Genomic DNA, 12,619 nt, shown 5'->3' with positions numbered 1-12,619 from the left:
TCCAATCGTTAAGAGGCTAGCTGGCGAGAGACATGAACCTACCTGTAATGGCGGGACATTGAATGTTGTTTGAACATACATATACATAAAAATGCATTTTGCTATTTTTTGGAAATTGAAGGACTTTGTGTTATACGTGTTATTGTTTAATTTTTCGTAATTAATAGTAGAGTATTAACGCTTCAGTTTTACTTGTTGATGAGGCCGCCAGCCATAAAAACTGTAGAAAACTATTTGCCTTATAAAATGGCGACGTGTTAGCATTATGTTTATTACAGTAGTTACAGCCATATTACTGGAAGATACTTAGAATCTTTATAGTACTTCCATTGTTTATTTAGAGAGGAGAAAATCATTAGGAACACCTCTTAGTGTGGTGTATTGCAGTTCTGCACAATGCAAACTACAAGGTTAATTATAGTATTTCTCTGTGCGAAAGCCACAACTTTCAATACACTTGTGTACCTAATTTTGTGGTTTCTCTCTGGCTCGCTGCACTTCTGCTCGCCTTGGACCACTTCACCCTCCCCTGCTGTCTATCTCCTCACCCTTACTGTGCAGCTGTCAATAATTGATGATCTTTAGTGACTCTCAAAGGGTAACAGGTCCGTACAGAAAATCATGTATCATGTGTCATTTCCTTTATTTATTCACAAGTCCATCTTTAAGAGCCAGCACAAGCATGTTTGTGACTTGACGGCAGAAGCCACTTTGTGGTATTGCTGGTATCCTGCGACTTGTGCTTTAAGCTGCATGAATGACAGCAGGACAGAAAAGAAAGAGTGACGGGAAGCTTTAAATGAGAGAGCGAGGTAGGGGGTCATGGAGGAGGAGAATTATTGAGTGAATTAATCCAGTGCTTTTGCCAGCCTTGATTGACTACATTGCAAACTTGCATGTACAGTACAAACATGGAGGGAGAAAAGAGAGAAGATGCATCCTTGTCTAGAAAGAGAAGCTTCACTTTTGGGGCTTATGGAAGGTGAGTGAAAACACCATTTGAGGTAATGGACTGAATAATTAACAATAGTCATGTGTATGAATGTTTCTCACTTTCTTGTTTACAGCGTGGAAACTGATCCAGGGTGAGGCTTTACTTTTACGTTTATTGACCCGACTTTAAGACACATACTGTAAATGATTTTGTGTGGAATTTTATTGTATTGAATGCACTTGTTGCTGCAGAGCTCAACCCGCAGAGGACAAAACAGTGGACATGTTGGACTCTCCTGTCAATGAGAGGAAGTCAATCCACTCTGCAAGCAACAACCAGAAGGTGCTATCATATCTGTCTAACTAGACCTCCTAATTACATTCTAATGTTGCATATCTTTCTCTTCATATTTGTGACAAATCAGGAAACAGAGCTGTTTGAAATCATAGAAAAACTCCAGGTAAGCTACAGTAAACCTCGGATATATCGGACTCGGATATATCGGAAATTCGCTCACAACGGACAGATAAAAAAGAACCAATTTTTCTGTAATGCATTTCCAATAAAAATTCATTGCATATATCGGATTTTTTATAACGGATTTCGCCTATTTCGGACAAAATCTCCAGTCCCGTTCCAATGCATTTCCATTAAATTTCCCTCGCATGTATCGGATGGCCGCATCGTGGCGCTCTGATTCGCCGAATCGTGACAGGCCGCTATACGACGTCATTTGCAGCGTTTGCAGCGTTGCCTGCGTGTCCAGGTACATTAGAAACATAGTCAAGGAAGTGACTTTTTATAACGGATAAAATCCGATTTACGCATATACCGGATATAAATCCGATATATGCGTAAAACGGACATTTTCCGGTATACGCATATAACGGATTTCGCTTATATCAGACAAAACCAGTGGGAACAATTGAATCCGATATATCCGAGGTTTACTGTATTATGATCTGTGTAAAAAGTTAAAGGTCACCACAAGCGTATCTTTGCTCCATTAGGGCAGCAGACTTGATGAGCAGCGATGTGAGTTCCCTCTACCTCTTAAGGTGAGTTCAATCTATCTAAAAAACAGCAACATTTACTTATCGTTCCCCTGAACTTTGAAAGCAACACCGGCCCTCGCCATTGTCTGCTTTAGTCTCAGCTTTTAATGATAGGTGGAGATCTGCCAATCATCCTCCCGTCAAAGCTGGGGGGATACTGGATAGACCCTCCTTTGGGGAGGCTTGCAGATGACAGTCCCACTTCCTCGCATCACGGCTTCCACGGTGACGGTTACGAAATCATGGAAAGAGACGGCGAGGCCAAAATTTACCACCAGTTCTTCCGCTCACGGGTCAGTCAGCTCCATAGTACAGTGATTTTATTTACTTTTTGTTTGAATTGAATTGTTGAATTTACTCTCAAATATATTTGCTTGATTTATCTCTAAATACCTTTATGACATCAATAATTGTTGTAACTAAATTATACAGTGTGTGTGCATGGTGAAAAGTTGATAATGCGTTGTTTGGAAGATGAAGAGCTGAAGCTGGGCTGAAATGCTTTGGAAATGTGTAGACTTGGCTATGTTCCACCTACACAGGAACTGAACTGGCAACCAAACAGATTTCAGTAATGGGCACATTTTTCAATTAATGAGGAAATTATAGTTTAACAAACAACAGTGTAGAAATATGTTGGAATGTAAAATGAATATAATAATAGTTTGGAACCTGAGCTGACCATTGATGCTAATTAGTCTACAAGTGGAGCCGATTAAATCGGATGGCGTCAGGTAAACCTGAGCCCTAAGGGTTCACTCACTGTACGGCAAGGCCAAAATTTACCACCAGTTCTTCCGTTCACGGGTCAGTCAGCTCCATAGTACAGTGATTTTATTTACTTTTTGTTTGAATTGAAATGTTGAATTTACTCTCAAATATATTTACTTGGTAGACTTTGATTTAACTCTACGTACCTTTAAAAAAAAAAACAGTGTAGAAGTATGTTGAAGAATATATTCTTATATATACAGTAAACCTCGGATATATCGGATTCAATTGTTCCCACTGGTTTTGTCCGATATAAGCGAAATCCGTTATATGCGTATACCGGAAAATGTCCGTTTTACGCATATATCGGATTTTATCCGTTATAAAAAGGCACTTCCTTGACTATGTTTCCAATGTACCTGGACGCGCAGGCAACGCTGCAAACGCTGCAAATGACGTCGTATAGCGGCCTGTCACGATTCGGCGAATCGGAGCGCCACGATATATGCCATCCGATATATGCGAGGGAAATTTAATGGAAATGCATTGGAACGGGACTGGAGATTTTGTCCGAAATAGGCGAAATCCGTTATAAAAAATCCGATATATGCAATGAATTTTTATTGGAAATGCATTACAGAAAAATTGGTTCTTTTTTATCTGTCCGTTGTGAGCGAATTTCCGATATATCCGAGTCCGATATATCCGAGGTTTACTGTATATATATCTGTATGTCTATAGATATATATATAAGAATAGTTTGGAACCTGAGCTGACCATTGTTGTCTACAAGTGGAGCCGATTAAATCGGATAGCGTCATGTAAACCTTAGCACTAAGGGTTCACTCACTGTCTTCTTACTTTTTATTCCCTTCCTTCCCAGTATCACCATTCATTCACAGCAGTAGATCCTTCTTTAGGGCCTCTGGTTCTGTCTGTGTGTTTGGAGGAGGAGGACAATCGGATGCGAGTCATACTAAGGTGAAATTATTATATTTGTCAAACAAATACTACTTCATGCCAATAAATCTTACTTACTTCGTGTTTTTCTCATAGAATGAAAGAGTGTTCTCTGCATGGGGTTTTCTCCCTGTCGCTTTTTCCCGGCATTCCTTCAGCTGTGGAACTGGCAAAGGTACCCATTTTAAGTGTAATTTAGTACTGAGAACAAAAACTAAACTTGCACCTCTTATCGGCTTGTTATTTTGTGTCCGAAAGATTTATTTTGCTGCAGAGCTAAACCTCAGGAAAACTGACAGATAAACATATTACCTCTAGATGCTGTGTGACAGAGTGACTGTCTCCAAGTTTGAAGTCGTGTGCTACCTCAAAGTAGGTCTTTCAACATAACAACAATGAACAACTTTATTTTTAATAAATTACCATCCTTTTGCTTGTTCTCTCTCTCTCTCTCGTGTTTGAGGCTCCATTGCTAATAAGTGCATTCGATGAGCACCGAGTGTCTTCCAATTTCAAATTTGGCGTGCTGTACCAGAAAGAAGATCAGGTATGAGCTGAATTTTGGTTTTCATATGTTTGTTTTCTTGAGTTGTGAGAAATACTGTGGATTTCTCCTCATAAGATGTAACAGGAAATAGAATTCATCCACTCCAGAGGGAATATGCGTCCATCCGAAAACCTTTTATTAGCTGTCTTAAGCAACATTTTAACATTCTTAACAATCATACAAGTGTATAAATATGTAAAAAAAAAAGTACTCAGACTTCATTTTGATGAATGCAACAATGATTTGAGTCACATTTTTTTGTTTCGAGGCTGCGAAAAAAAAATTCAGGCTTAATTTGAATGACAAAGCTGTAATACAACAATGATATGAGTCACATTGAATACCATTTTTAATGGTAATACAACGGAAAAGAGAGTTAACAACTGTGTAATGGAGGGGTCGGGAACCTTTTTGGCTAAGAGAGCTGTGAGAGCCACTTAAACACAAATAGATGTGTGATTTCTATAGTGTTTTCATTTAAATGTCAGCTGAAAAAAGTAAATAAATAAATATTTTGTGCCCTACTTAGTGTAATGTTAAAAAAACAAAAGTAGTAATAGTAACAAGTGATGACACATTTGTTGACGCTAAGCCTTGGTGCTGTTTATATTCATCTCTGCTCCTACTTTTTTCAAATAAATATCTTAAATACGCCATAACACAGCCATGCCCAGGGGTCCCATGAGGGATATTTTACCCAAATCTATAGAATGTTACAATTCAAAGCAGGGGTGTTCAAACTTTTTCTGAAATATGGATGCAATGAGCCACAAACACCATTTTAATCACCATTTTGTCTATTAAATATGTTGAATAACAAGTCATCCAGGTACACGACGAACGAGTGGTTAGCACGCAGGCCACACAGCTAGGAGACCCGAGTTCGATTCCACCCTCGGCTATCACTGTGTGGAGTTTGCATGTTTTAACTCCCACATTCCAAAAACATGCTAGGTTGATTAGCGACTCCAAATTGTCCATAGGTATGAATGTGAGTGTGAATGGTTGTTTGTCTATATGTGCCCTGTGATTGGCTGGCGACCAGTCCAGGGTGTACCCCGCCTCTCACCCGAAGACAGCTGGGATAGGCTCCAGCACTCCCGCGACCCTTGTGAGGAAAAGTGGTAGAAAATGAATGAATGAATCATTAAAATGCGGTGGAAAAGTGGTTAGCGCGCAAGCCTCACAGCTAGAAGACCCCAGTTCAATTCCATCTCTGTGTGGAGTTTGCATGTTCTCCCCGTGCATGTGTAGATTTTCTCCAGGTACTCCGGTTTCCTCCCACATTCCAAAAACATGCTAGGTTAATTAGCGACTCCAAATTGTCCATAGGTATGAATGTGAGTGTGAATGGTTGTTTGTCTATATGTGCCCTGTGATTGGCTGGCGACCAGTCCAGGTTGTATCCCGCCTCTCTCTCTCGCCCGAAGACAGCTGGGATAGGCTCCAGCACCCCCCACGACCCTCGTGAGGATAAGCGGTACAAAATGAATGAATGAATAATTAAGTCATCCAATGTAGTCAAGCTATGCTAAGTGCCATAGTTAAGGAAAAAAACTGCCTACATTTCATTATACTTTGGCGGTCCCACTGTATAATCTTCTCAAATGTACTTTTATCTCTCTCCAGTTCACTGAGGAAGACATACTTAGTAACAACGAGGAAAGTGAAGAGTTCACAGAGTTCCTGTCTATTATGGGGGACACTGTTCAACTGCAAGGCTTCACTGGGTACAAGTTTTAATTGCATAAAAAGACACGTGCGCATATATTTATGTGACATCCTACCCAAATCCTCAGCTTCAGAGGAGGCCTCGATGTATGTCACGGCCAGACAGGAAACCAAGCAGTTGTTACCTCCTTTCATGGGAAAGAAATCATGTTCCACGTGGCAACCAAACTGCCCTTCACCGATGGCGACCCACAGCAAGTCAGCTACTAGTACTACATCTCATTTAGTCATTAAATAAATACATAAACAACAACAATTTTCTCCTCATCCTTCCACAGTTACAAAGAAAGAGACACATCGGCAATGACATCGTGGCGCTGGTCTACCAGGAAGGTCAAACACCTTTCCTCGCTGATGTCATTAAGTCACACTTCCTGCACTGTTTCATCGTGGTCCGGAGGGTTCCGAGGAAGGCGGCGAAAGACACAGGCCACGCATATCAGGTCAAATATATAAAATATAATTTGGGATTTAGGCGGCACGGTGGACGAGTGGTTAGCGCGCAGACCTCACAGCTAGGAGACCAGGGTTCAATTCCAGTTTGCATGTTCTCCCTGTGCATGCGTGGGTTTTCTCCGGGTACTCCGGTTTCCTCCCACATTCCAAAAAAATGCTACGTTAATAAGCGACTCCAAATTGTCCATAGGTATGAATGTGAGTGTGAATGGTTGTTTGTCTATATGTGCCCTGTGATTGGCTGGCGACCAGTCCAGGGTGTACCCCGTCTCTCGCCCAAAGACAGCTGGGATAGGCTCCAGCACCCCCGCGACCCTTGTGAGGAAAAGCAGTAGAAAATGAATGAATGAATGAATAATTTGGGATTTAGGCGGCACGGTGGTCGAGTGGTTATCGCGCAAACCTCACAGCTAGGAGACCAGGGTTCAATTCCACCATTGGTGTGGAGTTTCCATGTTCTCCCCGTGCATGCGTGGGTTTTCTCTGGGTACTCCGGTTTCCTCCCACATTCCAAAAACATGCTAGGTTAATTGGCGACTCCAAATTGTCCATAGGTATGAATGTGAGTGTGAATGGTTGTTTGTCTATGTGTACATAATGCTGTGACCAGTGAGTATATTTATTGACAGTACCCCCTTTTTGACAGATATGTATTACAGCCAGAGAAGACGTTCCTCCATTTGGTCCTGTCCTCCCAGAACCCCCCATCTTCACCGATGTAGGACGCAGTCACACTAATCATCATGACTAATCTAGTGTTCATTAACCTTAACTGTCTTTCCATTAGCGCTCTCTGCTGAGAGAGTTCCTCCTGACCAAGCTCATCAATGCAGAGATTTCCTGCTATAAAGCCGAGCAATTCAGCAGACTGGAGGTATAAATATAATAAATCTTTTGTACACAATGTCAATTTTGCTCTAAGCTGCTGTTTGCTTCTGTGCTTTTTTTTTTTTTAACCAAGCTGCGCACTCGTTCATCACTTCTGGAAAGTCTCCAGGCCGAGCTGTCCACCCGTTCTCAGTGCATGATGAGGGAGCCATCACCTTCTCCCAGTGCTGAGGGTGTCAGGGGGGTGTCCGAAGGGAGTGGGGGTTTTATTGAGAACTTTAAGGTGAACCATTGGACTCCTCCGTTTAAAAAAAATTGCCATTTCCCCCTTTATATCATAGTCATCTTTGATTTATTTTGAGCAAGACTAATGCAGTAATAATAGAAAAATAAGTACCGTAAATTACAAAATAATGACTTAAATAATACATAGAAAATAAAATAAAAAATTAACTGAATAAGTAAAGAAATACAGGAGTTAAAAACACCCTGTCAACACCATGGCTAATAATTAAACAATCATTTATTAAATCATGTTTATTGGTAAATAAATGCTTTATACTGTAGTATAAAACAATTATGGGGTTATGAGTATAAATATGTTTTTTCTCGATTTGAAGACACAAACTATAATTGTGATATAATTTAACAGTAGTAAACAATAACAGAATTATTGTAATTTATATGTAATTATTTTTCTTAATAAGGAATATTGGGACCACACAACAAATACAAAAGGTTTAGAACTACTATGAAAAATTAGAAACTATAAGTATAAAACAATTATGGTGACATTATGAGTATAAATGTGTTTTTTCCCCCCGATTTGAAGACACAAACTATAATTGTGAAACAGGTTGTATGAAAGTCTGGAGAATATCTTAATAAAACAATTTTTTATTATTTTTTTTAATTTAAAATTTAAAATACATTTTATTTAATTCACAAAATAATTTTAATCACCATGTTTATTGGTAAATAAATTTTATACTGTAATTTTATACTGTAGTTCTTGATATTGTTGACATTGGCATACATGCTTTAAATGTATTTCTAGCGAGCCATCAGAGTGAGGAGCCACTCATTCGAGACCCTCAGCGTGCCCAGGAAGATTAGCGTCATCTCACCACAGAAGCCTAAGGTAAAACTTTACATGTGATTTAAATAATTTACGCCAACTCCGGCACTCATATTTGTTTTCAAACCTCTTTTACAGGCAGAGAGGGATGCAGAGAGGTGAGACTCGTCACGACAAGTTGGCGTATTTCACTTTAGCGTGAGCTCATCGAGATTTATGTTTACAGCGACAAAATATCTGACTTGGGACCGGCCGAGGTCAGAGATCAAGCAAGTCCTCAAGAGGATACGTAAACCAGTTTGCAGAGTTTTGATGTTAATAGTGCACATATATATAGCCTGTATGCTCACCTTACTGCCCTGTTGATGACTCATGTAAATAGAGATTAAAGGTAGTATCGCTACTGATGTGATTGTTTCACTATAATAATGGCAGTGATTTTTGTGGAAAATATAAATAAATTCTTTTGAAACTGTCCAGCCATTGGGGCCTATAGAATTATTGATCTAATTATTTATACTTCCCTGTTATATGCAGTATTATTTGGCTTTATTTTAAGTGGGTTTTTTTTGTTATGCAAATTTGGAGCAGGAGGGGATAGAAAAGAAAAGAGAAAACAGAAGGAGGGAATGCGGGGAGAAGAGGGGGACAGTAAAATGAGAGACAAGAACAACAGCAACAATTACCATGAAAATGTCAGAAAAACAGAAAATATTAAATTATATTACTGAAGTGAAACAGTCAAAAATATTAGTGGTAATAGTAGTAACACATTTTATTTGTAAGTGAAATATATGTATATCATTTAACAGTAGTAAACAATAACAGAGTTATTGTAATTTATATGTAATTATTTTTCCTAATAAGGAATATTGGGACCACACAACAAATACAAAAGGTTTAAAACTACAATGAAAAATTAGAAACTAGAAGTATAAAACAATTATGGGGACATTATGAGTATAAATGTGTTTTTTTTCCCGATTTGAAGACACAAACTATAATTGTGAAACAGGTTGTATGAATGTCTGGAGAATATCTTAATAAAACGATTTTTTTAATTTTTTAAAAAACTAAAAAAAATTTAAATATATTTTATTTAATTCACAAAATAATTAATTATTTTTTTTAAACTGTTACTATAAAGAAAATACCGATTTTAGCTACCTTACATGCTTTGTAACGCGAGAGCATCCAACATGCTATTACACACTTCCTCCTGTAGGTGTCAGTAAATAGCTTTATACTGCCTGCAAGTGTTTTTATCAGTAGATGAAGAGTGTTGCTATTTAATAGTTTTGACGCAAATAAAAGAGGAGAAACATTGATCTAATTCGGAATATAGTTTAATTTAATGTGTTATGACACCGTAATACTAGTTGCCACTGACTTAAAAAACGCATCCCAAGATTCCACCCGTGAGCGTTTCGTGTGTATGAATTTGAACTTTGACACACTGGGCAGCTAGTGCATTCTTTGATTTGTTTGAAGGAAAAGATGTCGTCCAAAAAGGTGGTGGAGTTGTTTTACGACGTGGTTTCTCCATACTCCTGGCTTGCGTTTGAGGTTTGTATATATATATATATATATTTAGATATACACGCATTTATTTTAAAAGCAGACCGAAATAAAAATGTTTTGTGTACAGGTCATGTGTCGCTACAGAACCGTGTGGAACATTGACCTCAAACTACGACCTGCATTCCTTGGCGGGATCATGCACGGTGCCGGTAATATTATTTATTATTATATTCTATATGACCTGACCTTACCTGATCTTGTGTGCATTACTTAAAACTCATACCATATATGTTTCTCTTCACGATAGGCAACAAACCTCCTGGTCTGGTTCCCAACAAATTTGCATATATGAACGAGGATCTGAAACGACTGGCGAAGTATTTTAATGTCCCTGTGCAGGCCCCTGCAGACCCCTTTGAAGCCATGTTCGATAAAGGTACACATGACGTAGTATGCAAGGCAGCAATCATGTTTAAGTATTAGTAGCCTAGTTTCAGTATTAATTAGTTTACATTGTGCAGCTATTTTTGCCAACAAAAGTTCCAAAAGTATCCAATGCACTATGACCCATTTATCATTGCACTAAAATTTAATAATTTGTCTGCTCCTGCATATGCTCCTGTGCAATACTATGTGTATATTTTGGACATCTTGTATAAAACTTGTTAAATTATCTTTTTTACTCTACTTTTATATACTCTTTTTTTTAAACTTGACTACTGCACTGAAAGGAGAAGCTCTCCAATCTCGTTGTACATCTTGTGTAATGACAATAAAGGCCATTCCAATATAGACAGCTCAATACACATAAAGTTTTCAAATATCAGTATGGAGTAGGGAACATGTACAGTAATGCATGTTATTGTTTACTGACAGGTTCCTTGACTGCAATGCGCTTTGTGCAAGCAGTGCAGGAAAAAGAAACTGGTGGAGACCAACAGGTCGAGAAGGTGTCAAGAGAGCTTTGGAAAAGAATCTGGAGTGAAGATAAAGACATCACTCAGCCTGAATCGCTGGCTGAGGTTGCAGCTCATCCTAATAACGTTTATATGTTGATCACGATGAAATATTATTAATGTTATATTGTACCCAAGGCGGCACAGAAAGCCGGATTGAGCAGCAGCCATATTGAGGAGTTGCTGAAGCTGTGCACCACCAAGGAAATCAAAGACAAGCTGAAGAGCAGCACGGAGGCTGCAATGGATTATAGGGTCAGTTGTCCTCCTCCAGCACTTTTTTATACATTCAGCAACATAGTGACTAAACCTTAGAGTAACATCAACATGTTCCTTCCATAGGCGTTTGGCTTCCCCATGGTGGTGTGTCACATCAACGGGAAAGCAGAGATGTTTTTCGGATCAGACAGATTTGAGCTCATGGCCCACTGCCTTGGTAAGACACTTTCATTCATAGATAACTGTTATTTATTACTGGGATACTTAGCATTTTTGACGTGCACATGATTTTAAAGCAAGACGGCATTAAAGGTTAACTGGTTGAGGCAACATGTATTATATACAAGAAATATGATAAACATTTAGGATATTATTGCAATTCATGTCTACCGTATTTTCTGGACTGTAAGTCACACAATGCCAAAAATGCATAACTAGGTAGAAAAAAAACAAACATAAGTCGAGTAAAAGTTGCATTTTCATTCATTCATTTTCTACCGCTTATCCTCATGAGGGTCGCGGGGGTGCTGGAGCCTATCCCAGCTGTCTTCAGGCGAGAGGCGGAGTACACCCTGGACTGGTGGCCAGCCGATCACAGGGCACATATAGACAAACAACCATTCACACTCACATTCATACCTATGGACAATTTGGAGTTGCCGAGTAACCTAGCATGTTTTGGAATGTGGGAGGAAACCGGAGTACCCGGAGAAAACCCACGCACCCACGGGGAGAACATGCAAACTCCACACAGAGATGGCTGAGGGTGGGATTGAACTCGGGTCTTGTAGCTGTGAGGTCTGCGCGCTGACCACTAGACCGCCGTGCCGCCTAAAAGTCACATTTTTCGCAGGGAATTTATTTTATAAACTACTTGACCAAAACCGACATTACATCCTTTTGGAAGGCAAGTTCTAACATTAATAAAATAATAGAGAACAGGCTGAATAGATGTAAGATATGCTAACACAATAGTTATTCAGCTACACAAAAAATAAACATGAACAGAAAAGGTGTCCAGTGTTTATGTAACATAAACAGTTCTTTCATTTATAAGTCGCAGGAACAGCCAACCTATGAAAAAAAGTGCTACTTATAGTCTGGAAAATACAGTATTTATTAGGTATAAGTGTGTACACCCCCTCACATTTCAGCATTTTTATGTCATTATATTTTAAGGGATAATGCTAAAGAAATGGAACTTAGAGTAGTCCATTAGGTCTGCGCGCTAACCACTCGACCGCTGTGCCGCCCCACAAGGTTTCCATTATAGGGAAATTTTAACAAATTATTTTGACGTAAAACAATCATTTTTTTGTGTTTGTGTAGTTGTTTAGACATTTGAGCTGTCACGAAAACAAAAAAATATACAGTTTAAAATTGACCCTGATTCAATGATGTGTGTTTCATGTAGGTGAGAAATGGCTTGGACCTCAGCCTTCTCGCCCTGAAATGTCATCTGCCAAACTGTGAGCTGAAAAAGCTGCCTTTTAAACACTAATGTGTTTGTGATTCAATCATATATTCATTTACTTTGCTTATTCAGTCATAATGACCAATAACAAATAACCACTGTTATCCAAATAATACGCACATTGCTGTTGAATAAACGACTCTCGAAGA

At 38.9% G+C, this 12,619-nt stretch overlaps 2 protein-coding genes across 2 annotated transcripts; both read left to right on the top strand.

The window, feature by feature from the left end:
• The first annotated feature begins 55 nt into the window (after nt 1–55).
• Nucleotides 56–8,738, top strand: rap1gapl (RAP1 GTPase activating protein-like). Its single transcript, XM_058053468.1, has 20 exons — nt 56–812; nt 905–982; nt 1,068–1,085; nt 1,186–1,276; nt 1,359–1,394; nt 1,945–1,992; nt 2,085–2,282; nt 3,584–3,681; nt 3,757–3,835; nt 3,979–4,032; nt 4,124–4,207; nt 5,837–5,937; nt 6,007–6,136; nt 6,217–6,381; nt 7,041–7,112; nt 7,182–7,268; nt 7,356–7,505; nt 8,280–8,363; nt 8,439–8,458; nt 8,527–8,738. The coding sequence occupies exons 2-20, from the start codon at nt 912–914 to the stop codon at nt 8,591–8,593; spliced, it is 1,653 nt and encodes a 550-aa protein (XP_057909451.1). The 5' UTR covers nt 56–812; nt 905–911; the 3' UTR covers nt 8,594–8,738.
• Nucleotides 8,739–9,591: 853 nt separating this feature from the next.
• LOC131105435 (glutathione S-transferase kappa 1-like) lies at nt 9,592–12,616 on the top strand. The gene is made up of 8 exons (XM_058053550.1): nt 9,592–9,718; nt 9,792–9,866; nt 9,949–10,030; nt 10,129–10,257; nt 10,698–10,843; nt 10,916–11,032; nt 11,120–11,213; nt 12,411–12,616. Exons 2-8 carry the CDS (start codon nt 9,798–9,800, stop codon nt 12,467–12,469), a joined length of 696 nt encoding a protein of 231 aa, XP_057909533.1. The 5' UTR covers nt 9,592–9,718; nt 9,792–9,797; the 3' UTR covers nt 12,470–12,616.
• The last annotated feature ends 3 nt before the right edge of the window (nt 12,617–12,619 follow it).

This window comes from Doryrhamphus excisus, chromosome 17 (genome assembly GCF_030265055.1).
Source record: "Doryrhamphus excisus isolate RoL2022-K1 chromosome 17, RoL_Dexc_1.0, whole genome shotgun sequence".
Classification (NCBI taxonomy): Eukaryota; Metazoa; Chordata; class Actinopteri; order Syngnathiformes; family Syngnathidae; genus Doryrhamphus; species Doryrhamphus excisus.
Note: the sequence above shows the minus strand (reverse complement) of the source record. Positions and strands in the feature narration are given on the sequence as shown.

What these genes read in the sequence shown, in the direction of transcription:
- rap1gapl (XM_058053468.1), top strand. Translation starts at nt 912, where the DNA reads ATGGAGGGAGAAAAGAGAGAAGATGCATCCTTGTCTAGAAAGAGAAGC. An exon ending in AAATCATAGAAAAACTCCAG is followed by an intron (nt 1,395 to 1,944) that starts GTAAGCTACAGT and finishes TTGCTCCATTAG; the next exon opens with GGCAGCAGACTTGATGAGCA. An exon ending in ACACAGGCCACGCATATCAG is followed by an intron (nt 6,382 to 7,040) that starts GTCAAATATATA and finishes CCTTTTTGACAG; the next exon opens with ATATGTATTACAGCCAGAGA.
- LOC131105435 (XM_058053550.1), top strand. Translation starts at nt 9,798, where the DNA reads ATGTCGTCCAAAAAGGTGGTGGAGTTGTTTTACGACGTGGTTTCTCCA. An exon ending in TGAAGCCATGTTCGATAAAG is followed by an intron (nt 10,258 to 10,697) that starts GTACACATGACG and finishes GTTTACTGACAG; the next exon opens with GTTCCTTGACTGCAATGCGC. An exon ending in AGCCTGAATCGCTGGCTGAG is followed by an intron (nt 10,844 to 10,915) that starts GTTGCAGCTCAT and finishes ATTGTACCCAAG; the next exon opens with GCGGCACAGAAAGCCGGATT.